General features: G+C 47.3%; 2 protein-coding genes across 5 annotated transcripts in view; one reads left to right on the forward strand and one right to left on the reverse strand.

The window, feature by feature from the left end:
* Positions 1-4,710: 4,710 nt before the first annotated feature.
* On the reverse strand, positions 4,711-18,600 carry KCTD21 (potassium channel tetramerization domain containing 21). Of its 4 annotated transcripts, XM_071817163.1 has the most exons (4): positions 18,282-18,600; positions 15,804-15,843; positions 12,965-13,075; positions 4,711-8,023 (listed from the first exon to the last, which is right to left on the reverse strand). In XM_071817163.1, exon 4 carries the CDS (start codon positions 7,991-7,993, stop codon positions 7,211-7,213), a length of 783 nt encoding a protein of 260 aa, XP_071673264.1. In that variant the 5' UTR covers positions 7,994-8,023; positions 12,965-13,075; positions 15,804-15,843; positions 18,282-18,600; the 3' UTR covers positions 4,711-7,210. The 4 variants fall into 4 exon arrangements, with proteins under 4 accessions (XP_071673264.1, XP_071673300.1, XP_065689362.1 ...); XM_071817199.1 differs by lacking the exon at positions 12,965-13,075; XM_065833290.2 differs by lacking the exons at positions 12,965-13,075; positions 15,804-15,843 and having other exon boundaries at positions 18,282-18,596.
* USP35 (ubiquitin specific peptidase 35) overlaps positions 18,359-23,360 on the forward strand; it is a 29,744-nt gene continuing 24,742 nt past the window's right edge. The window contains exon 1 of the mRNA XM_065851515.2: positions 18,359-18,473. The gene's annotated coding sequence lies outside the window, so the exon portion shown is untranslated. The remainder of the gene's footprint in view (positions 18,474-23,360) is intronic.

Here is a 23,360-nt window from a genome sequence, read left to right on the forward strand (position 1 = left end):
ACAACTGGACACAATATTCCAGGTGTGGTCTCCCCAGGGCAGAGCAGAGGGGAAGGAGAACCTCTCTGACCTACTGACCACCCCCTTCTAACCCACCCCAGGTACCATTGGCCTTCCTGGCCACAAGGGCCCAGTGCTGGCTCATGGTCACCCTGCTGTCCCCAGGACCCCCAGGTCCCTTTCCCCTACACTGCTCTCTAATAGGTCGTTCCCCAGCTTATACTGGAACCTGGGGTTGTTCCTGCCCAGATTCAAGACTCTACACTTGCCCTTGTTATATTTAATCAGATTTCTCCCCACCCAACTCTCCAGCCTGTCCAGGTCTAGGGCAGTGTGGGTGGGGCTGGGTGGGGCCCAAGGGGTGGGGCTGCTCTGGGTGGGATTTGGGGGAGCAAGGGGGTGAGGGTTTGGGGTTCAGGTGTGGGGTGGGGGCTGGACTGGGTGAGGTCTGGCTGATGTTGAGGCTGGGTGGGTGTGGGACCAGGTGTGGGTCTGGGGGATGTGGGACAAGGTGTAGGGTTGGGTGATACGAGATCAGGTGTGGGGTTGGGTGATGTGGGATCAGGTGTGGGGTCGGGCGATGGGAGACCAAGTATGGAGCTGGCTGTTGCGGGGCCTGAGTGTTGTGGGTCTTGGGTGATGTGGGGTTGGCTGGTGTAGGACTACCATGGGGTTGAGTGATACGAGGCCTTGGTGATGTAGGGTTGGGTGGTGTGGAACCACCAGTGGAGTGGGACTAGGTATGGAGCTGGGTGGTGTGGGGTTGGGCAGTGTGGGGCCAGTAGTGGGGTTGGTGGCTGTGGGACAAGATGTGGGATTTGGGTGGTGTGGGGTTGGGTGGCTGTGGGATCAGGTGGTGAGGGACAACCAGTGGGGTTGGAAGGTGTGGGTAGGGCGGTGAGGGACCACTGGCGGGGCTGGGTGGTGTGGGGTTGTGTGGTCTGAGGCCAGGTATGGAGCTGGGTGGTTATAGGGCCTGGGTGATGTGGGGTTAGGTGGTGAGTGACAATCAGTGGGGTTGGGAGGTGTGGGATCAAGTATGGAGTTTGGTGGTGTTGGACTTGAGTGACGTACGGTTGGGTGGTGTGGGGCCTTGGGTGATGTGCGGTTGGGTGGTGTAGGACTAGCAGTGGGGCTGGGTGGTGTGGGACCAGGTATGGAGCTGGGTAATGTGGGGTTGGGTGGTGTGGGACCACCAGTGGGGTGGGACTACGTATGGAGCTGGGTTGATGTGGAGTTGGGTGGTGTGAGGCCAGTAGTAGGGCTGGGTGGCTATGGGACCAACTATGGAGTTGGGTGGTGTGGTGTTGGGTGGTGAGGAACCACCAATGGAGTTGGGTGGCTGTGGGACCAGGTGTAGAATTGGGAGGTGTTGGACCTCAGTGATGTAGGGCTGGGTGGTGTAGGGGCCAGCTGATGTGGGGTTGAATGATGGGGGACCACCAGTGTGGCTGGGTGGCTGTAGGACCAGATATGGAGGTGCGTGGTGTGGGTCCTGGGTGATGTTGGGTTGGGTGGTGTGGAGTTGGGTGGTGAGGGACCACCAGTGGGGTCTGGTGTTGGGCCTGAGTGATGTAGGGTTGGGTGGTGTGGGGTTGGGTGGTCTATGACCCAGCTGATGTGGGGTTGAATGGTGTGGGACTTGGGAGGTGTGGGACCGGGTATGGAGCTGGGTGGTGTGCGGCCTGGGTGATGTGGGGTTGGGTGGTGAGGGACAACCAGTGGGGTTGGGTGGTGAAGGACCACCAGTGGGGTTGGGAGGTGTGGGACCAGATATGGAGCTGGGTGGTGTGCGGCCTGATTCATGTGGGGTTGGGTGGCTTTGGGACCAAGTGTGGAGCTGGGTGGTGTTGGACCTGACTGATGGACGGTTGGGTGGCGTGGGTCCTGGGTGATGTGCAGTTTATAAATGTTTGAAACATAAATGAGCCGATGCATTTAAAATGGTTTAAATTTTTTAGGATGGCTTGCTCATCCAAGTTTTCTACAACTGTACTATTTTGGAGAGCTTCCTACAATTCTCAGCCACGGAGACACACTCTGTAAAATCCATAGAGAAAAAACTACAGATTCAGCAAGCATCTATGTATTCTGTTCTCTCAAGAAATGTATGTCAGGCAGAGCATCCCTTGCTTCATTCACATTTTATTTACTGCTTTCTAAAATGCATAGTGGTAAGTTCACAAAAGAGTTACAGGCGGAGAAACGCAACCAGGTTTTTCAATGCGATAGCCCTACAGGCTCTCTATGAAAGTGGTAAGAAATCAAAACCATCCTTTGACACTTGACAAATAGTATTCATTCAAAAACATGGATTTTAGTGAACTTGGGATCAAATTCTGATCAACGGGAGAATCCCACGGTTAGGAGCAAGAAAATACAAGGGGGGAGTGGCAAAAGGAAGAAGAGAAAAGGGTTTGTTCCATACTGCGCTCCCCTAAAGCTCCTTTTTTTCTGAATTTATAGGGAAAACATTCCTCATGTTGGTCCCAAGTGAATCTGAGAGCATGATCTGCATATTTATGTTTGACCCAGCCCTTCTCGCACAGAATATCTACACGACTGGCTCTACTAATGCACATTCGAGACTTTTACTGGGAGGGCCACACATTAGCATCACTCGTACCCTGCACATTTGTGCCCATCAGTGCGTGGCTATGGGAGTCATTACAGAACACCGGTTAAGTATTTCAAAACATATTGAAATACTGAGCACCGACACCAAATTCAAAGGGATGGGGTGAAAACCAAACCCCTCAAAGGATCTTTTTCATAACTTCTCCACTTATCTGCGAAGTACCAGCCTAGATTTATTTTCTGCAGTGTATAGCTGAAGGCAACGTTTATCGCTCCCATCAACCTCATATGTGGATCCCACCAGCCTTTCCTGGAGTGGGAATGAATCTGATCGATTGCAGGTTGTCCTGGTTTATTCCGCAAAGCTATCTCCTCCTGACAAGTTACTAATGTAGCTTTTGGCATGACCAATATTTAAGTTGCATAATAGGAGATTAAAACTGGAAAGGGACCAGTGAGTCATTCCAACCGCAGGCTCATTCCATAGCAAAATCTTTTGTCTCTGTTGTTATCTCACTAGGTTTTTTCCTGACCACGTCAACATTCTTTATTCACTCCCTTCTGAATTCTTCCAGGTCTAATTTTTACACCTATTTATTTGATTTCCCTACCATTACCTGCAGCAACAAATACTCCTCTCACCGACTCCTAACAACCTTTAAAAATAGCTGCATGAACTAAAGATATCTTAGTATTTATGCACCGTTTTAGTCCCTTCATTATAACTGGATATTGCTAGATATTTAAGAGCTATCAAGCCTAAAAAGCACATAGAGAAATCCACGAGTGATTCTTTCTGGACTCCACTAAGATGCTTCATAATCACACTTTTGTCATAGAAGAAATCCCACTGTGCTATGCACATGCCCATATCTGAAAATGCCATTACATTGCAGCTAATGACTTATTTATGGGGTTTTTTTGCTCTAACACTATTGATCGCTCTATTCAGCGGCTCTCTCAGTGTTCAAGCCATTAAAAAAGTAAAGTGCAGGACTTGGCATCATTTTGTAGATGAAGATGTTGAGGGAGACAGTGACACGGCAGAACCAGGAGTTTTGCACTGACACATGGAAGAAAACACCCTTCAAACTTTAAGGTCAAAAATCTCCTTTCCTTGTTCTCAGGCCCTTACAGGAAAAAAAAATCAGTTTGTTCTGAGAGTGAATATTCCTCTCAACAGTGAAATAAGCGGTAATAAGTGCCAAGTGCTTTTCAATGGGGTTGCGCTGTAATTAATGTGCATGTTCACTAGTCTTTAATTCAGGAAAACTCTTGAGAAGAAGAATCAGCGGTGCTGTTGACTGGTGAATAAAAGCAAGTGACACCTCCGGGGCTTAGAAAAAGAAGGTAAACAAAAGCCAGCTATCTAGATAAAAAGGGAACAAATGTTTTGGAGAGAGAACATTCCTATAAACAGTCATTATAACGCAACTCACAGACAGCAAAATTAAGGAGCAGCTGTAAATTTAGCTTAATATGCAGTCTGAAATAGCAACCGTGTTTGTATAACATATGTTTGTGATGGCAAGTGATTCACTTACCGCTTATTTCACATCCTCTATTAGCAGGTAGAATGACTGTGGCATTATAAATAGCACCTCATGCTTAAACGTGTTTATTCTGCTTAGCAATTCAGAGGTATCTCCAGTTTTTCTATTCCTCCCAATGCCTGTCTTCACTCATGTCTTTATACTTGTTGGAAATTTTGCATCTCTCTGCATATCAATTAATGCCAGAGATTTGTGGCCAGCCACACCTTTGATTGATTTAGTTACCTGAGCACAGATAAATGTGTATTCAAGTGGTCTTTCTTTTGCATAATAGACTAATGGGTTAAAGCTATCCAGGAGATGACCTGGGTTTAGTTCTTTCCTTAGTCCCTGGGGATTGAAACCCCTATATCCATGTCAGCAGAATCACCCCAGTTACCATCCAGGCCAGGTTGGGGTGCTCTGCATTTCTTGTTTAGACTTCTAAGAAACTGCGTAACCGGTTTTAGTTTAGTCCAAAGGTGGTGGAGGCAAAGGGTAAATGAGTAGAAAGAGCAAATGCTCTAGATTAAGCTATGCATAGTGCTTTTATGGACTCCTCTTACTTGCCTTTCACCAGAAAATGCAGTAATGATTCAACTCTCCTATAGAATATTTTTATTTTGCTGTAACAGAACAGAGCAGTATCAATCCAGAGCTCTAAAAGGTATAGATCAGACTTCTACCTCCTTCCAAAGGAGATTTGAGCCCACTGTTCTTACCTTTGGATAAACTCAAGCTGACAGGAAACAAATTACTCCAGATACATATTATTTTAGGCCTGACATACAAGAACTCCTGTTACAGATCATTTAAAATCATTTAAAATCTACTCTTAAGAGCGTGGGCTAACAAGAAGCACTGCCAACAGCCCCCAAAAGCTCTATTAGCACAAATTCAGCAAAGGCATATCTGTTTCCAAGGCATAGATTTGATGAAAGAGGGTTTGTGGATGGTATTTCACAGATCATAATCATATTACGTGCATAGAGCATCACTGTGAACATCCAACCGAGTGGAAAACTCATGTCAGAAATAAGATTCACACAGGAATCGCTTTGCTTTCTCAGTGGCATCCAGCGACCCTCGGAGCAGATCACTCCTGCTTTATAATTCAGGATAGGGATAGGGAAAAAACCAATAAAGACAGTTCTTCCTAATGCAACTAAAACTACAAGAACGCGGCGACTCAGGTTGGAATTTAGCCACAAAATCCCATTCACAATCCTCAAAACTCGCAAAACTCGCCAGGTTTAATGGCTCTGAGGGCTTGAAGCCCAGTCAGTGCTTCCTAACAACATGGTCCCATGTATATCATGGTGGTTTAGCACCAAGTCAGACAGGAGAAGTGGTTTGTAACAGGCTGCCAACAGCTGCAGAATGTGCATTTTTACCATCAGCGTGCTGGTTTGTGTTGTTCATGCAGTTACAGCTTGGGACAGTAGAAATATACTTCTCTCACTGTATTTTACGAGAGTAATAAACCGCTTCTTTATGCTTGTTTGCAGGTCAGCTTAATTAAGGACAGCATAGTTGCTCTGGGAAGCAAGAACACGAGTGATACTGAGCTTTGAAGCCCTGCGCAAAGAACTTCTGGAAATGGTAAAATTCTAAATGCAGAACGTGGTTATTGCATTTTCCCTTGTATCTCATTACAGAGAACAGGAAATGTTCTAGAGTCTCTCATGCATGTGTAGCAATCTGGTTAGGGAAAGAGAGCTACGATACATTTAAATATAATTAGCTGAGAAGGAACCACCATGAATGTGAGACAAATGCTGTTTAGAGCTAATATGCAGCTAATAGATGATGGTTTTCATTATAGAACAGACGGGGTGTGTAGGAAAGAGCACAACTATTGTCTTCACCTCTGGTTTCCCAGTCTCTCACCTCTGAAAATCTGACAGCAAAGCCAAGCAAGTAGCAAAATGCTACCTCATTGATCTGACCATTTTGCAATCATGTAAAAAAAATGGCTCAATGTACTGGGAGGGAAAAAGTTGCTCTCTGGTTCTGTAATTAAAAATACCAGGTGTAACCTGATGGGAAAGTTGTCTTTTCAGATGGAATCCACCCTACCCAGAGAGCATCCCACACACTCCAGGCACTGCTGGAGGGAGATGTGCCCAAAAGAAGGTCATATCCAGGCAGAAGAGGCTCAAATATTGCAAGGATATTTGGGGACCTCTGCCTTCTTAACGTCTCCATCTCAGGAAGTGTCTTCAGGAGCATCCTCCAGAGAAATATGACATTGTAAGAGAAAGAAAAGGTCTAGTCGTCTTGGATGCCTTTGGAATATGAAAGTAAAGATTTAAGAGCATCCAAAGCAAAGTTTCCCCAGCAGCCACAATCTTCTCAGTTTGTAAGAACATCGTTCTCTCTGCTACGGCTTCCTTGGTTGCTCCCTGTGCCGATCACATCATTCCAACACGGCTTTCCTGAAAGCAGAACAGAGCAGGGGCTTCCTCACAGGCTTCAGAACAAAACCAAACCAGCTTCAGATGGTGACAAAAATCCTTTGTTGAACCCAAACTGACAGGAATCATTAGTCATTTGCACTTTGCACCATTCTTTACAGTTACAACGGGTGTGTGCATGTGGTGACATTTCTCTGTGGGTCCAACCAAGCTTCTTGGATGCTTTGCACAGGTGAGATGGCAAGACATCGAAAAATGTGTCCCCTGGGCTGTGCTGCAGCTTCATGGCATCTTCTACAGCATCTGATCTCCAGAAAGCCTTCCGAACCTTGATTTCTCAACCCTCACATCACCCTTGCAATATAGGTTAAGGATCACGCCCGTTTTCCAACTGGAAAGTGTAGGAAGAACAGAAGTGATTTTCCCCACAACTGTACAGCAGGTCAGAGGTGGAGGCAGAGACAGAACCGATCCTTAATTCAGGCGCTTGACAATATTCCTTCCATCTAGAATATGGACATATTCTGAAAGGTCGTGTTGGTAAATACATTAAAGGAAAATCATCTCCCTGTTAGTGACTTTTAATCCAGATACGCATGATTCTGAATTAGGCTGTAAGTGTGTTTTCAAGGGTAACACTTAACCTGTGTTATCTCTGCGCTGGCACCATAATAACAGCCATTCCTACTTGTACCGAATTAGGCGAATAATCTTATTATTCATGAAATCTGAAGTATGTGGATGAGCAGAATCTATGCAGAAACCATCACTCATGGCTATTTTCAGCACTTCTTCCACAAACACCTGGAAACTATTGATTTGCTTATTATCTGGCACCACCCAGAGTCTCTTTAAGTTCTGCCTGGTGTACTCCTCTTCGGGAAGACCATCCACACTTGCAACCCAATCCAAGGTCAAATGGTTGGCATCCTGCAGGTAGCTGGATATTGAAGAGAGGTTCCCATTGAAGCAATAGTAAAGTTTGGAACCGAGAAGCTTCAGGAACAGGCATGACGTAGAGAAGATATGAGCGCTGAACACTTCCATGTTGGAGGAAGACAGGCTGTAGATCTGGGGTGCTTCTCGGACGGTGAAGTGAACAGTCTGGGTCTTCTGATCAAGGGTGATGTTCAGCATGGCATTCTTCTCCGCTTTGGAGAGCTCCACTTCCTTCTCCTGCAAGGCCTCGATCAGTGGCTGAATTTGATAAAAATCTACCTCCCGTCGAAGTAAACCCATTTCCTGAAAGTCTTCAGGGAGGTCCAAGTGAGAAGTTCGTAAGAAGTTCAGGATATAGCGGAAGATTTTGCCGTCTCTGTCGATAAAACAGTTGCCTTGGCTGTCCTTCTTGGTTGGGATCTTCCCACTGAACATGGCCCCCAGCATGGAGTCGGGAAAGCTAGTCAGGGTGGACAGAGAGGTGGTGTACAGCTTTCCTCCAACGTTGAGCGTGATGGGTTCTGACATGGTGGAAAAGCCACGATGCTGAGACTAATTCTAAAAAAAAAAATATAAAAAATTCCAACACCACACATTTAGCTGCATTTACCTGTTTGAAGGGTTAAACTACAGAGATAAAGAGTCCTGTTTCAAAAAGATGGACCCAATTTCACAGAATCACATAATGTCAGGGATTGGAAGGGACCTGGAAAGCTCATCCAGTGCAATCCCCCCATGGAGCAGGAACACCCAGCTGAGGTTCCACAGGAAGGTGTCCAGGCGGGTTTGAATGTCTGCAGAGAAGGAGACTCCACAACCTCCCTGGGCAGCCTGGGCCAGGCTCTGGCACCTTCACTGAGAAGAAGTTTCTTCTCATATTTAAGTGGAACCTCCTGTGTTCCAGTTTGTACCCGTTACCCCTTGTCCTATCATTGGTTGTCACCGAGAAGAGCCTGGCTCCATCCTCCTGACACTCACCCTTTACATATTGACAAACATTAATGAGGTCACCCCTCAGTCTCCTTTTCTCCAGCTCCAGAGCCCCAGCTCCCTCAGCCTTTCCTCACACGGGAGATGCTCCACTCCCTTCAGCATCTTTGTTGCCCTGCGCTGGACTCTCTCCAGCAGTTCCCTGTCCTTCTGGAACTGAGGGGCCACAACTGGACACAATATTCCAGATGTGGTCTCACCAGGGCAGAGTAGAGGGGAAGGAGAACTTCTCTGATGTACTGAATTTGAAATCACTTTATCTTTGAAATTAGGTCCATCTTTTTTAAACGCTCTGTAACTACATGGTAATAATTCATCACAGAAATCAGAAATAGGGAATAACTTTTGGAGGTTGGATTTTGAGAACAAGCGCAAAGATCTATTTTCCTCCTGACAGATTTGAACAGGGCATTGTTTAGTTCAGTTTAGTGCCAGAAATCATGAGCCTTCCAGAATTGTGCTAAAATAATGAGTCTTACAACCATGCTAAAAGTGAAATCTCTCCCATGGACGCCTACAGCAGAATGACTGCTGACTTCAGAGCAAGAGTTGTGTCCTGGGCTCACCTGATCCCATCTCCCTCACGAGCACTGAATTTAGAGGGGAAAAAATGGACTGGAAAGGAACCGGACACATCCCAACATCTTCCATGGCATCTGAAGATATAATTAAAGCCACAATGTTGTTGCAGCTGAATCCCCTGACACCCATTTGAGTGTGGCCAGCCAAGCAGGGAGCCAGCAAGCGGTGCTGCCGTAAGCACACAATGCAGTTCCATTCAGTAAAAACCAACCCACCAGGCTTTGTCCTTCCAATGTGCATTACCTTTTAATTAACTGGGGCCATATCCCATTTGGGATGAGCGGAGGATGCGATTTTATGGTGCATCACAGCCTCTGGAAGGGACACATCTCCCTCAACCTCCACCATACTTTCCTCCTTTCTTATGCCAGCTCTGGCACTTGTCTGACTCCACAGTGAGCCAGTTTAGGGAGAAAACCTGTCATTTTCTCTTCAGGGTATGTTTCTGCTACATTTTGGAACAGATGGACAGGATGACACCCAGAGGGACCTGGACAAGTTTGAGAAGTGGGCTCATGCAAACTTCATGAGGTTCAACAGGGCCAAGTGCAAGGTCCCACACATGGTTTGGGGCAACCCCGGTATCAATCCAGGCTGGGGATGGAAGGATTGAGAGCAGCCCTGCGGAGAAGGATTTCAGCGTACTGGTGGAAAATAGATTAAACATGAGCCGGCAACATGCGCTTGCAGCCCAGAAATCCACCCGTGTCCTGGGCTGCATCCCCAGCAGCGTGAGCAGCAGGTGGAGGGAGGGGATTCTGCCCCTCTGCTCCGCTCTGGTGAGACCCCCCTGCAGTGCTGGTCCAGCTCTGGGTCCTCAGCACAGGACACACATGGAGCTGCTGGAGAGGGGCCAGAGGAGCCCCAGGAATGATGCGAGGCTGGAACAGCTCTGCTGGGAGGACAGGCTGAGAGAGTTGGGGTGTTCAGCTGGAGAAGAGAAACTCTGGGGAGACCTTAGTGCAGCCTTCCTGGACTGAAAAGGGGACAATAAGATGGGGACAGACTTTTTAGAAGGGCAAGGGGTGATAAGTTTTAAACTAAAGGAGGGGAGATTCAGGCCAGACATGAGGAAGAAATTGTTGCCCCTGAGGGTGGCAAGACCCTGTCCCAGGTTGGCCAGAGAGGTGGTGGATGAACCATCCCTGGAGACATCCCAGGCCAGGCTGGATGGGGCTCTGAGCAACCTGAGCTGATGAAGATGCCCCTGCTCATGGCGGGGGTGGCACTGGGTTAGCTTGAAAGGTCCCTTCCAACCCAGACTATCCTATGATTCTATGAATGCCAGGGTTACATAGCCCTTTCCATCGCAGATCAGCTCAGGTGCCTTGAAAAGCTGGGCCCTCATTCCTGCCAGCCGAGGTCCTGCAAATCTGTTTTTCCTTCTTTGCTGAATCCAAATCAATCAGCAGTTCATTCCCGGTTTTATGTTTGGTTTAGTCAACAGGAAACCCATCAGTGTTTGCCTGCAGAGGTAGGAGGTTGCTCTTGCTGTAGTAACTTCAATCATTCAACAGAAAGCAACCAAATAGCTTCCTTAAAATAAAGTGCAGGCATTTTCCTTAACTAGCCATGGAATAATCATAGCCATTCCGACACTATTATCAACTCTGGAGTCACAGCGAAATACAGATAGGAATATTGTAATCTCATGCTGGGATAGCAAGTCTTTTCTGGCTGCTGATACCCGAATAATAGTGTTAATGGCACACTAAGCCAAATATGTCTTTACATAGCAAGGACATTTTGCTATGAAAAACTTGCCCAACCCAGAGCAGTTAATGGACAGATCAAAGGAGAATCTGTGTGTCACTTCTAGTTTAAGACTTTCATTCCATACTGTTCTTCTGCCTGCTTTAGGCCTTAGCACATATTGTATATCTCACTGCATGATAATTAATGGAAAGCAGCAGATCTCTAAATCCACTGTGTGCTTTGCTTGTATACCCTTTAGTCCCGTTTATCTAACAAAACTGGCAAATAAAGATGTATGTGTAGACCAACGCAACACTCCGTCTATGATCATGACTAAAGACCATCCTTGTGACTAACCTCAGCCAAATATACCCGATATATTTATATATGCTCTCTCTATATACTATTTGTTCCAGTGCTGTACTCCTCTTAGCACTGTAGTCTCAGCATACTTCCCACTTTTGAAGACTTCCACCCAATTTAGAGTCAAAAGCTGTTTAAAACAGATCATACAAAGGCTTCAGTGGTCTAATCCTGTAGTTATGAGTTGCTGCCATGTATTGTTTCCTGAGGGCTTGCAATATGTCTGTAGATGCATTGCTACAAGAGCAATCTGACATTCACAAAAAGAGCCTAAAATGGATTTTACTTTATTTTTTTTTCTGATCTTCATCAAACAGAAGCATTCCTTACATCTCCCTGCAAATAACACAGCCTGACCAGCAGACAGTCAAAATGCTCAGTGTCAAGATACAGATTTTCATTTCAAACTTGATATCCATCTAGGTTTACTCTGACCCAAATACTAACTAGCTAAACTAAAGGAGGGAAGATTCAGGCAAGACATGAGGAAGAAATTGTTGCTCCTGAGGGTGGTGAGAGCCTGTCCCAGGTTGGCCAGAGAGGTGGTGGATGAACCATCCCTGGAGACATCCCAGGCCAGGCTGGACGGGGCTCTGAGCAACCTGAGCTGGTGAAGATGTCCCTGCTCATGGCAGGGGTGGCACTGGATGAGCTTGGAAGGTCCCTTCCAACCCAAGCCATTCCATGATTTTGTGATGCTATGATACACATTGAATGACAGGCAGACATCTCGGTCCCATCTGAACAGATAATGTTAAAATATCTTGTAACTGGTTTCTTTATCAGCAGTCTCAAAGGGGAGGCTGCTAACAAAATATGGCAGTGACATGAGCTCTTCCAAGATGAAGATCATATCTATGCTGCCAGCAACAGCATTGGAAATTCGACCACTTCATTCTGCCTATGGCTACTCTGCAGTGTACAGACCCACACAGGTGGGATGTCAGTCTCCCAGGACACCAGCTTGATTTTATTTTGGATCTTCCCACTTCACAGAAACACAGAATCCCAGAATGTCAGGGGTTGGAAGGGACCTGGAAAGCTCATCCAGTGCAATCCCCCCATGGAGCAGCAACACCCAGCTGAGGTTCCACAGGAAGGTGTCCAGGCGGGTTTGAATGTCTGCAGAGAAGGAGACTCCACAACCTCCCTGGGCAGCCTGGGCCAGGCTCTGACACCCTCACCAGGAAGAAGTTTCTTCTCATATTTAAGTGGAACCTCTTGTGTTCCAGTTTGAACCCATTACCCCTTGTCCTATCATTGGTTGTCACCGAGAAGAGCCTGGCTCCATCCTCCTGACACTCACCCTTTCTATATCTGTAAACATTAATGAGGTCACCCCTCAGTCTCCTCTTCTCCAGCTCCAGAGCCCCAGCTCCCTCAGCCTTTCCTCACATGGGAGATGCTCCACTCCCTTCAGCATCTTTGTTGCCCTGCGCTGGACTCTCTCCAGCAGTTCCCTGTCCTTCTGGAACTGAGGGGCCACAACTGGACACAATATTCCAGGGGTGGTCTCCCCAGGGCAGAGCAGAGGGGCAGGAGAACCTCTCTGACCTACTGACCACCCCCTTCTAACCCACCCCAGGTACCATTGGCCTTCCTGGCCACAAGGGCCCAATGCTGGCTCATGGTCACCCTGCTGTCCCCAGGACCTCCAGGTCCCTTTCCCCTACACTGCTCTCCAACAGGTCGTTCCCCAACTTACACTGGAACCACTCGAATCCCTCCACACTGGATTAAATTTCAAACATTTAACAATGCAAACATCTGGCCCATGGATACAGCTGCAGGACAACTGTAATTCATAAATTGGACTCAACATATGATAAGTTAATTAACTTAATTTGCCTAATTCACCCCATTACTTGCATGTTTATATCTTCAGAGCATGAAGATGTATCTGGTGATAATCTGGCAACCTCGGAAGACCCAAAACCGCAGCACAAATGAGCGCGCATACACGGATCCATTATCATCAATCTGGACCTGATGCGTTGACCAACCAAGGAGAGTAGATGGGGAAAGAAAGTCAGTTTTTGCTGCTTTTTCCTTATAAACTTGTTTATGAAAAAACGTTTTCATAGACTCGTAAAAATGAAAATTAAATGGGTTGTCAGTTTTCTCTCCTTGCCTATCCAACCAGCATTTGCAGTCCCTACCCCAGTTTATCACGCCTGGGTACTTTTCTAATTCAATATAAAGTTTCCCCAAGAATACAGCATAGAAGTCACTTCTGCTTGGTGGCGTTTCTGGAACGAGGAGATACCGAGAGAGCATCTGACCTTGGACATGGGTGGCTACAACCTGCAGTCACTGAGGACAAGTATGAATTGGGTTATGGTTTTTGGAAGCAGAGAATTACATTAAAGCCTTTTGTGTAGCTACTCCCCAAGTAGCATTTAAAATTCATTCAAATCACTTTTAACACATTTAATGCCACACATAAAGGCTCCAGGGGCCGTAAGCTAGAGATCTAATTTGAGAGCTGAAGATGCAAATTTGGTCTAAGCGCACAGGATTTATTTTGTGCTTTTTGAGTGACTTGGATTTAAACACTTCTTTCTTTTTAAAACAGAAGCATTTAATACTATGGGAAAAAAAGTCTATGGTTGATTTAAAGTCATCGTATTTTCAGGGGATTTAAATTGAGAGAAAGAAGCACTGGTGAACTTTCTGGACAAGTCAAACTACTGAACAGAAGCTGCTGTCTGAGCATCTGAGCATTTTGGCAGACCAGGGTTTGTAAATTTAAGTGCGGGATTTTCTCACAGCATCCTCAGAGGATGCAAAGAGAACATTTCTGTAACAACCTTCTACCCCAGGATTTTACCTCAGCAAATAATCAGTTTGAACCTGGGAGAATGAAGGGGGTTGACACAGCAGGAAGGTATGAAAGAGCTTGCAAATGACCAAATCTACCTATTTTCACTTATCAGTGCCTTCACGTATTTAGAACCGTTAGCTCAGTCCCTTCGTTATCATAACACTTCATTGCCTTAATCATTAGGAATGTAGAACAGCTTTGGATAAGCTTATTTCCCTTCATATATCCAGCACATTTAAGAGCGCTTTAATTAGCTAATCAATAACATTCTGTGTACATAATCTAACCGAGTGCCTGTTTCTCCCAACTTGGCAAAAAGCCACAAGTGTACGAGTAATCATCCAAAAAACAGCATCAATCACAACGTGCCAACATAAGCAAAATGTAAAGAAATGGCACAAATATTACTACGTTTTTAACTAACCTGAGAAATGGGTACAGATGTAGTCTATGCTTTTTAGCCAAAACATGCAGTTTAATGGAAAGTCTAGAGTTACAAATATGTTTCTATTGTTTTCAAAGAGACATGGATCTTTCCTTAAGACATATATATACATAAAAACCTTTTTAAATTGAATTTTTGTGGTTCCTTATTCAGACAAAAACTGATAACTTAGATCATTCCAGTTAAAAATAACCTACCCTGAAACACCAAAAATAAGGTATGTCTGGTTCTGTTAACAGTCTTATTGAAGAACAGAAGTAAACTGTCTCTGCATTAACAAATTAAAGTTAATACTAGTTTAGTTGGAGCTGTAAATACCAGCAAGGCAGAGAAAAGATATTAAACAGATCAAGAAGTTTTTATTTGGGAAAAAATGTAGCAATGCCTTAAGATGATCTTTAAGGTCCCTTCCAACACAAACCATTCTATAATTCTATGATTCTAGTGTCGCCCAGAGCATCTCATTAATGAAATTAATTAAGCTAAACAAGAGAGATCTATAATTTGGTAGGAGTGGATCATGATGAGTTGTTAAAACAAGGTTTACAAAGTCCACCCCACAGGCTGTTCATGGCCTCTGGAGCCTTTACGTGTGGTATTAAACACATTAAAAGTTGTAGCATCCCCTGAAAAATGAGTAAATGGATGTTGTGACCACACCAGGGTCTTGTGCTATCACAGTGATACGTGGCCATTCACACAGTCACTGCCCCCGCTTTTAATTTAATGCATAACGTATTGAACTGCTGGTTAATTTTATAGCGTAGCCTTCAATATCTCACCCGTAAAACATCCCGCCACGACCGAAACTGTAGAAACCTGTATTTAAGACAATGAAATATGTGTGGCTTCGTTAAGAAATTGTTGAGGAGTAACAGTGAACTGCAAAGTACACACACAGAAGAAAACCCCATATATAAATATATATATATACACATATATATATATATTTAAAGGGATATTAATTATTTAGGCCGGCACAATGAAGGATGCCTAAGTGGCAATAAAATTAAAGCAAACGTGGGACCATTTCTGCTAAGAGCAGCCAGACTAAAATCCTCTCTGGCTTTTTGAGTGTTGCCCAAGAGAGCTGGTGAAAGCCACATTGGGCGGATAAATGTTCCGAGAGGTTGGTCAGATAATGCGTTATAGGAAGTTATTCCGCATTGGGAGGGGCAGGATTGATTTCAGTGCAAAAGGAGGCACAAAAGAAAGAGCATCTGTATGGTAGGTGGTGACTTCAAACGTGGTTCGGCAGGAGAAGGTGGTTGGTCATGAGCTGGGGCTCCAGTCTGTGTTGTTAGAACGTGTTAATGGCAACACATAATCAGCCCAAAAGATTTATTTTTGTGTGATGTTCATTCTGCCTTGGGTTTTGTCTCAAATTCCTCACACTCGCCATGTATCACTTCACTCCACCACCTCTTGCTAAAACCCACCTTTCTGTTTGAGGTCAAAATTCCAGCTTCCACAAAACACCTGAATCCCAAGAAAGGAAAAAAAAACCTCATGAAGTTGTGAACTCCAGACCCGGGCACAACCAACCCTGTGGCATTTGCTGCGACTCTACCTGCAGACAAGTTTTGCGTCTTGTCCCTTCTCCAGGGGACAATTTCCCAGTCTGCGCCCCAGTGAGTTGCAGTGATTGCAGCCGAGGCAGTTTGAAGCCTGGAAGTCACTCCAGGAGGAAAATAATAATAAAATAACAACAGAAGGAGGGCAGAAACAAAATAAATAGTACTTAAGGGATAAAAAAAAGATAGAAAAGCTCAGTTGACTACTTACCCAGCCAGCAGGCATCAAGTGAGAGCTGGGTTTAAGGAAGGATCTGGGACAAAATCCCCTGCAAGGACAGACTCACCCTCCCTTCACTCACCCCTGATGCACATTCACTTATCACAGCTCATCCTCAATTACAGAAGGTTAAACATTTACAGTATGCTTTCTACACCCTATTTGCTTATTTGTAGTAATCACGGAGAGGAAATCTCTTGTTTTCCCATCACTGCAGGGCGGACCCACCTAATCTTGGATACTTGTTTAATATAATCCCGTCCAATAAATATAGTGCAGCACTTAGAGGCTTAAAACTCAGCCGGTGAAGCAGAGCATGGTGCGTCTGCCAGGAGGAATATATTCCAAAATGCAACACTTTTTGTTTTGGGACCTCTGTGAGCCACTGGAAATTAGACTCGATGATCCTGATTCTATGATTCTATACATGTCCCGTTTGGGGAAAGGCTGCTCGCCTCCGAGGCTGGTGTAGAGGACACGGGTGACACGGGTGACAAGCTCCAGGAGGGGACTCAAACTCCCAGCAGGCATGTGGCAGGAAACCACGTCTCACCCTTCCCTTCGTGCTGTAAGAGAGAATCATCCGTATCGATTTGCTGGTGGCTGCGATACTCAGCCATAGACACATCGACTGTTCACCTCCGGAGAGCAGCTGCTTAGCTGCCAGTTATTTATATTTATTTAGATTTAATTTTCTTAGACACAGAAACTCTGCCAACCAGATAAGTGAACAATAGGAAAGCACAAACAGGAGCTTCACAACATCCCTGGTTTGTTGTGGGCAAGATGCTGTGTGTCCATCCCTCCCCAGACCTGCACCTCTGGAGCATCTCCTGGGATGCAGGTGAATGCAAAGGGCTGCGTGTGCAGCTCTCTGCACAGGCTGAATTTAAGCAATAAAGAGAAGTGGGTAGGGAGGCCAGGGCAGGAATATAGAGCTGGTGCTTAGTAAAAGGAAGAAGCAAAATAAAACAAAGGTCAGGTTCCTCCTGAGAGAACAGGAATGAAAGCAGCAGCGCACGGCGGAGAGGAGGAAAACGAAACGAAGGTTCACGGCTGCTTGAGGAGAACAGCAGAAGACAACATGGAGGGGGAGAGGGAGCGCAGAGCCAGAGAGATGCGGCTGCAGCGAGGTTTGGAGGACAAAAGCCAAAGCGCCGCGGTGCTTGGTGCTCTGGGGTGTGACCTCGGGGCTGCTGTGTGGGCCACGCAGATTGCTGGGGGGCACCGCCAGGACGGAGCCCATTCAGGGTCTCCTGAAAGCCAGAGCAACACTTTTCCTTCCAAGCAGCTGATATAACCCTTTGTACAGTCCATTATATCAATTTAAACCCAGCCTCAGCAAATTTTTCACTGATTTCTCATGTCCTGTCCCGGTATCCACAGGGGTATCACTTGGTACCCTTGGAATATATTCCAGATATACTTTTATTTCTTCCCTGGACATGGGGCAGACCACCGACTGAGTGATGCTCGATGGGGTGGCTCAGCAATCCGGCATCCACCCCAATCCAGCATCCACCCCATCTCCCACCGACACCAGCACCTCCCGGCTGCCCTTGCAATTGAGAGAGCGGCCAATTGCTGCACGCTGGCGAAAAGCACCCAGAAATAACACTAACACGGTGGGTGCCATCCAGAATTAGACCCTCCGCAGGGTTATGGATCATGCAGGTTGCCCAGCTGGCCCCACGCCACCGTTCATAATTGGACACAGCCCCGGGTGTGGGGGTACAGGGCTGGGATTTGCTAAACCGCTGTAGATCCTTTAATTTTGGAGATGTTTTATGGAAAGCAGGTGGGGGGTTGCAAAGTTTGGAGGGTGGCACTGAGCCCTACCCAGTTAAGGGCAACAATAGGGACGGTTCCTCCCTACACAGCCAGGCATTCGCACTACTAAATTAGCTTAAAAGACTAAAAAAAATAACCCCAAACTCCCCTCCGAGCGGTGGCTCACAAATCCTTCCCCCATCCCACTGCGTTTCACCGCGCAGCTGCCCCAGGTCGCCGCCCCCCACCCGTGCCTCAGTTTCCCCATCCCGGGGGGGTTACCATGGGGTGGTCCCCCCCTCCCTTACCCCCCACAGCCGGGCGGATCCCCCCTCCCATCCCCGGGTACCCACCTGCGCCCCCTCCAGCCGCCGGGCCCCTCGCTCTCCGGGCGCCGCGGGAGGCGGAGGCGGCGGCGGGAGGAGGAACCGGGGGGGCGGTTCGGCCGGACCAGGCTGAGCTGGGAGTTGTAGTTCGCTGTTCACCCTCGGCCCTGCCCCGCTGCTGCCCGAGAGACTGCGGCTCCTTGCTGGCCACGGCCCCAGGTAACGCGGGGAAGCGGCGTTGGGGGGGTCTGGAGGGGCAGTCAGGGGTTGGGGTGATCGGAAAGGGGGGTGCGGGGGAACGGGTGCTTGGGGAGGGGGGCGGGAGGGTGGTCTGGGGTCAGGGTATGGGAGGGATGCTCGGGAGAAGGGGTGAAGGAGGGGTGGTTGGGGAAAGAGATGCAGGAGGGATGCTCAGGGTGAGGGTGAAGGAGGGATGCTCAGAGGAAGGGATGCAGGAGGGGTGATCAGGCAAAGGGACACAGGAGGGATGCTCAGGGTGAGAGATGAAGGAGGGATAATTAGGGAAAGGGGTATAGGAGGGATGCTTGGGGTGACAGATGCAGGAGGGATGCTCAAAGGAAGGGATGCAGGAGGGTAGTTGGGGAAAAGGGAGGGATGCTCAGGGGAAGGGATGAAGGAAGGGTAGTTGGGGAAAGGGATGCAGGAGGGATGCTCAGGGAGAAGGATGCAGGAAGGATAGTTGCGGAAAAGGGTGGAGAAGAAATGCTTGAGGTGAGGGATGCAGGAGAGATGCTCAGAGCAAAGGATACGGGAGGGGTAATCAGGGAAAGGGGTACAGGAGGGATGCTCAAGGGAAGGGATACAGGACAGAAAGGCGTGGAGGAGAGATTCTTCGTGTGAGGGAAGAAGGAGGGGTGCTCACAGAAAGGGATGCATGAGTGGCAGTCAGGCAAAGGGGTACAGGAGGAATGCTCAGGATCAGGGATACAGGAGGGATGCTCAGGGTGAGGGATACAGGAGGGGTAGTCAGGCAAAGGGGTGCAGGGAGGATGCTCAGGGTCAGGGATACAGCAGGGATGCTCAGGGTGAGGGATGCAGGAGGGGTGGCCAGGGAAGGGATGCAGGATGTTGCTCAGGAGTCGAGCTGTTCAGAGAGAGGGTGACCAGGGAAAGGGTGCGGGAGAAATGCTCAGAGGCAAAGGTGTCCAGGGATCAGGATGCTCAGATGGAGGGATGCTTGGGGGTTGGACTGCAGAAAGGAAGTCTCGGGGAAAGGGGTGTAGGAGGGATGCTCACGAAAAACAGCACAGGAAGGGTGTTTGGGAGTCAGTCTGGTCAGAGGGAACAGATGCAAGGATGCAGGGGGGATGCCGGGGAAAGAGATGCAGGAGGGATGCTTAGAGAGGGATACACAGATGGAGGGGTGCAGGAGGGTGTTCAGGGTCGGGGTTCAGGTGGGATCCTTTGGGGTTCAATACAGGGGGGATATTCAGGGTCAAGATGCAGGAAGGAGCTGGGAGTAAGGGATACCTGGGGGTCAGGGTGCAGTCAGGGTTCTCAGGAACTGGGATGCTCAGGGAAGGTGTGCAGGAGGGGTGCCTGAGGTTTGGGATGCAGGAAGGCATGCTTGAGGGTTGGGATGTGACGAGGGGCTTGGAGAGGGATATGCAGGAAGGATGGCTGGAGTAAGGGCTGCTCGGAGGGTCGGGGTGCAGGAAGGATACTCAATGGAGCGATGCTTGGAGGGAAGGATTCAGGAGGGGTGCTCGGGAGTCAGGGTTCCCATCAGGATGCTCAGAGAGAGGGATCCTCTGTGGTCAGGATGCAGGAGGGAACCCTGGAGGAAGGATGCTTGAGGATTTGGATGTTTGAGGGTCAGGCTACAGGAGGATGCTTGGAGGGAGTGATACAGTAGGAACATTGGCAGGTGGATGCACGTGCATTTCCCCAGTGCCTGAAGGGCTTTGCAACCCTGTTTGCAAGGCAGCATCTTGTTAGGAGAAACTGGCCAAGAAACGTTGGGGTTTTCCCCAAGGAAGACTCCCAGGGATGTTCCTGTCCCATAGGGAGCCAAAAAGCCCCAAAAGTGAGGGTCAAATTCAGAGTAGCTCAGATCCAAACCCCTTTCAGGTTAAACCAGCCCTGGCTTGGACTTCGTATGTGTTACTGAAGGGTAAAAGCAGATGTTGGAGTATTTGCCACTTCTGTGAGGTTTTCAAAGCACTTTGGGAACTCAACTACATCCTACTGTATTCATATCATAACTCATGCCGGAGGAATTTCAACTTTATGCCCTACCTCAGGCTGAAAGGATGTAGCAAGGGGCTGAGCTTTCGCCTGGGGAGGGAGTTCAAAATGCCTTGGACAGGTTGTGATGGAGCCCATAAAGTTTGCCATGGTCTCTCACTGCACCGCCCTGGTTTCTGGATTGGCTGATACAAAGCCAAACATGTTGTGGGCTGGAGGGAAACTGAGGTCTCAAATGAGTGTCAGATCCTGTTTTTCCTGAAAGCATCACAAGAAAATTGAAGATCTCTGTATTTCCAAGCAGTAAGAGAGTGTCTGATGCATCCCAGGCAGTTTTGTCCCTCAGACCCTTGTGCTTTGGAGAACAGGACGTGGTTTTTCCTTGGGTTATATCCAGGGGTTTAATTTCTACACACAGACAAAAGCAGACAGAAATCTGAAGAAAGAAGACTGATGTTAGTGCTATAAATACCCCCAAGAAAACAACCAGCTTTCCGGAGTAGATGTATTTACAGTTTCCAGGGATGATAATAGAAAGGACACTGGTGTGAAGGTCGGCGCAGGATCTGGGCACTTCGAGTATAAAGTCGAGTAGCACAGCCCTGGCTGAGAGCTCTGGCTAAGGAGGAAAGCAAACGGCTTTTGGGGGAAGAAAAAGAAGATATGTTCATGTGGGGGATGTGAGGAAGCGTGACCGTCCTGGGAAAAACTTTCCTAGTGTAGGCAGGATGAACCTTTTGTGTATCTGATGCCAAATATATTCAGAAAATGAAAAAGGAACCGGGATGGGTTATTTTTGCCTGTGGTTGGTTCTGGGCTTAGCCTTAGAGCCAGTGGTTTGTCAGGGCTGGTCTAGTGGTTAGAGGTAGTCCTACCTTGTGAGCCTTTCTCTGCTGATGGTTTTCAAGGCAACGGGAGAGAATAATTTAATTCCTGCTGCCTTGCCTTCTGCATCCATACCAGGATGGCTGATCATATTCTAGCAATGGTTTTGAAATGCTTTATTAGGAAAGGATACCAGTAGATATTAGAGATGTGTTTATGTCGCTGTTGACTGGAGGGGAGGAACGGAGCTGGGAGGAGGAGTCTGGAGGATAAGAGAGGATGAAATGTTGGGGCCTTGGGCTCTATTTGGTATTATTGCGCTGATCGCTTTGACATCCAGCCAAAACCTTTGTTTGTTTGTTTGTTTGATGACTGAGAGCTTAACAGCAAAAAAACCCCCAAACAAAACGAAAAACAGAAGCAAGGGGATTTACTGCTGCTTTGAAGAAGTACTGGAGAAATAAGAGAGCAGGGTAACTAAGGGAGATGGGTTCGGGTAGGGCAGCCAGCCCAGGACTGTTGTCTGTAAATTAAGGCCATCGTAGGTCACTTGGAGATGACTGATAGAACTGTATGGTGTGGCCAAACATATTCACAATGTTTTAGAGGAAAAGGAAATGATGAAATACTTGGTACCGCAGAATAGAGTCATAGAAACATTTCAGTTGGAAGAGACCCTCAGGATCATCAAGTCCAACCGTAACCTAACTCTAGCACTAAACCATGTCCCTAAGAACCTCATCTAAACACCTTTTAAACCCCCCCAGGGATGGTGATTCCACCACTGCCCTGGGCAGCCTGGTCCAATGCCCAACAGCCCTTTCTGGGAGTAATTTTTTCCCTAATATCCAAAAAGTAGAAAGGAAAAAGGTCTGCAATGATCTGTGGATCTAAAACATGAACAGATTTCAGCAAAGGTAGGGACTACTATATGGTAAATTTAGGCTGGTTGCTAATAGATGTCTTTTGGTTAGTTACTTTTTAGGGACCCCTTAGACAAGATGAGAAACTCACTGTTCCCAAGATGGAGCTTCTGATGTACAGCAAAGCCACGCAAAATGCCAACAGCCCAGTTGGGTGACGATGCCCAAACAAATCTTTATCCCCCAGAAAGCTGCCGAGCAGAGTGGAAGGTTCTGCAGAGCGTGGGGACAAACTCCTGCTCCAAATTTGCCTGTGGCTGTAGGGGAATCTCCATTGGTTCTGTACTAAAGGGCGGTTCTGATTCAGTGCAACAGAGGACAGGAAAGCACCAAGAGCCCTGCCAGCCAAAAGTAATTAGCTCTAGTGAGTAGGAGATACACAACACAAGCGCAATCTGTCACTGGAAAACAGTTTGAGACAAGAAGTGAAGGATATATGATCTCCTTAAAAAGAGAAGGTGAATTTAGAAAGGCAAATTATAATTACATGCAAAAAAAAAATTAGCCAGGCTTGTGTGCTGGCAATTTTGTCCCCGTTCTGACTGCAAGTGGGTAGAGCCTCACTTCTGTTTCTAAGGGGGGTATTTGGATGGATTTTTCTGCAGTTATTAGCTCAGAGTTTCTACCTGGACCTCATAAATATGGACCCGATGCTCTGCTCTGCTGTGACACTTTATTGTGTGCAGCTGGGAGAGCAGCTGAAGCAAAGTCTGGTGCAGCATTGCCCTTAATGTATTTGCAGATGTGTGGAGGTTTGGCTGCTGGCTCTGTCACAACCTGTTGAATCTCCTTGAGAAAATGCTTGGATCTGGATGTGCCTTGATATTTCATATTGCTACAATAGCCATGTCACTTAAGTGAAATATAAATATTCCCTTGTGTATATTCCTATAGGTACAGTTTGTAAGCCAGTGGGCTCTATCTCACTTGAAGGCTCCAGGCATTGTTGATAGGACAAGGGGTGATGGTTTTAAACCAAAGGAGGGGAGATTCAGGCAAGACTTGAGGAAGAAATTGTTGCCCCTGAGGGTGGTGAGAGCCTGGCCCAGGTTGCCCAGAGAGGTGGTAGATGCACCATCCCTGGAGACATCCCAGGCCAGGCTGGACGGGGCTCTGAGCAACCTGAGCTGGTGAAGATGTCCCTGCTCAT

The sequence above is a fragment of the Patagioenas fasciata genome, chromosome 1 (assembly GCF_037038585.1).
Source record: "Patagioenas fasciata isolate bPatFas1 chromosome 1, bPatFas1.hap1, whole genome shotgun sequence".
Taxonomy (NCBI): Eukaryota; Metazoa; Chordata; class Aves; order Columbiformes; family Columbidae; genus Patagioenas; species Patagioenas fasciata.

Coding starts and splice junctions, on each gene's coding strand:
- KCTD21 (XM_071817199.1), bottom strand. CDS start 7,993: ATGTCAGAACCCATCACGCTCAACGTTGGAGGAAAGCTGTACACCACC.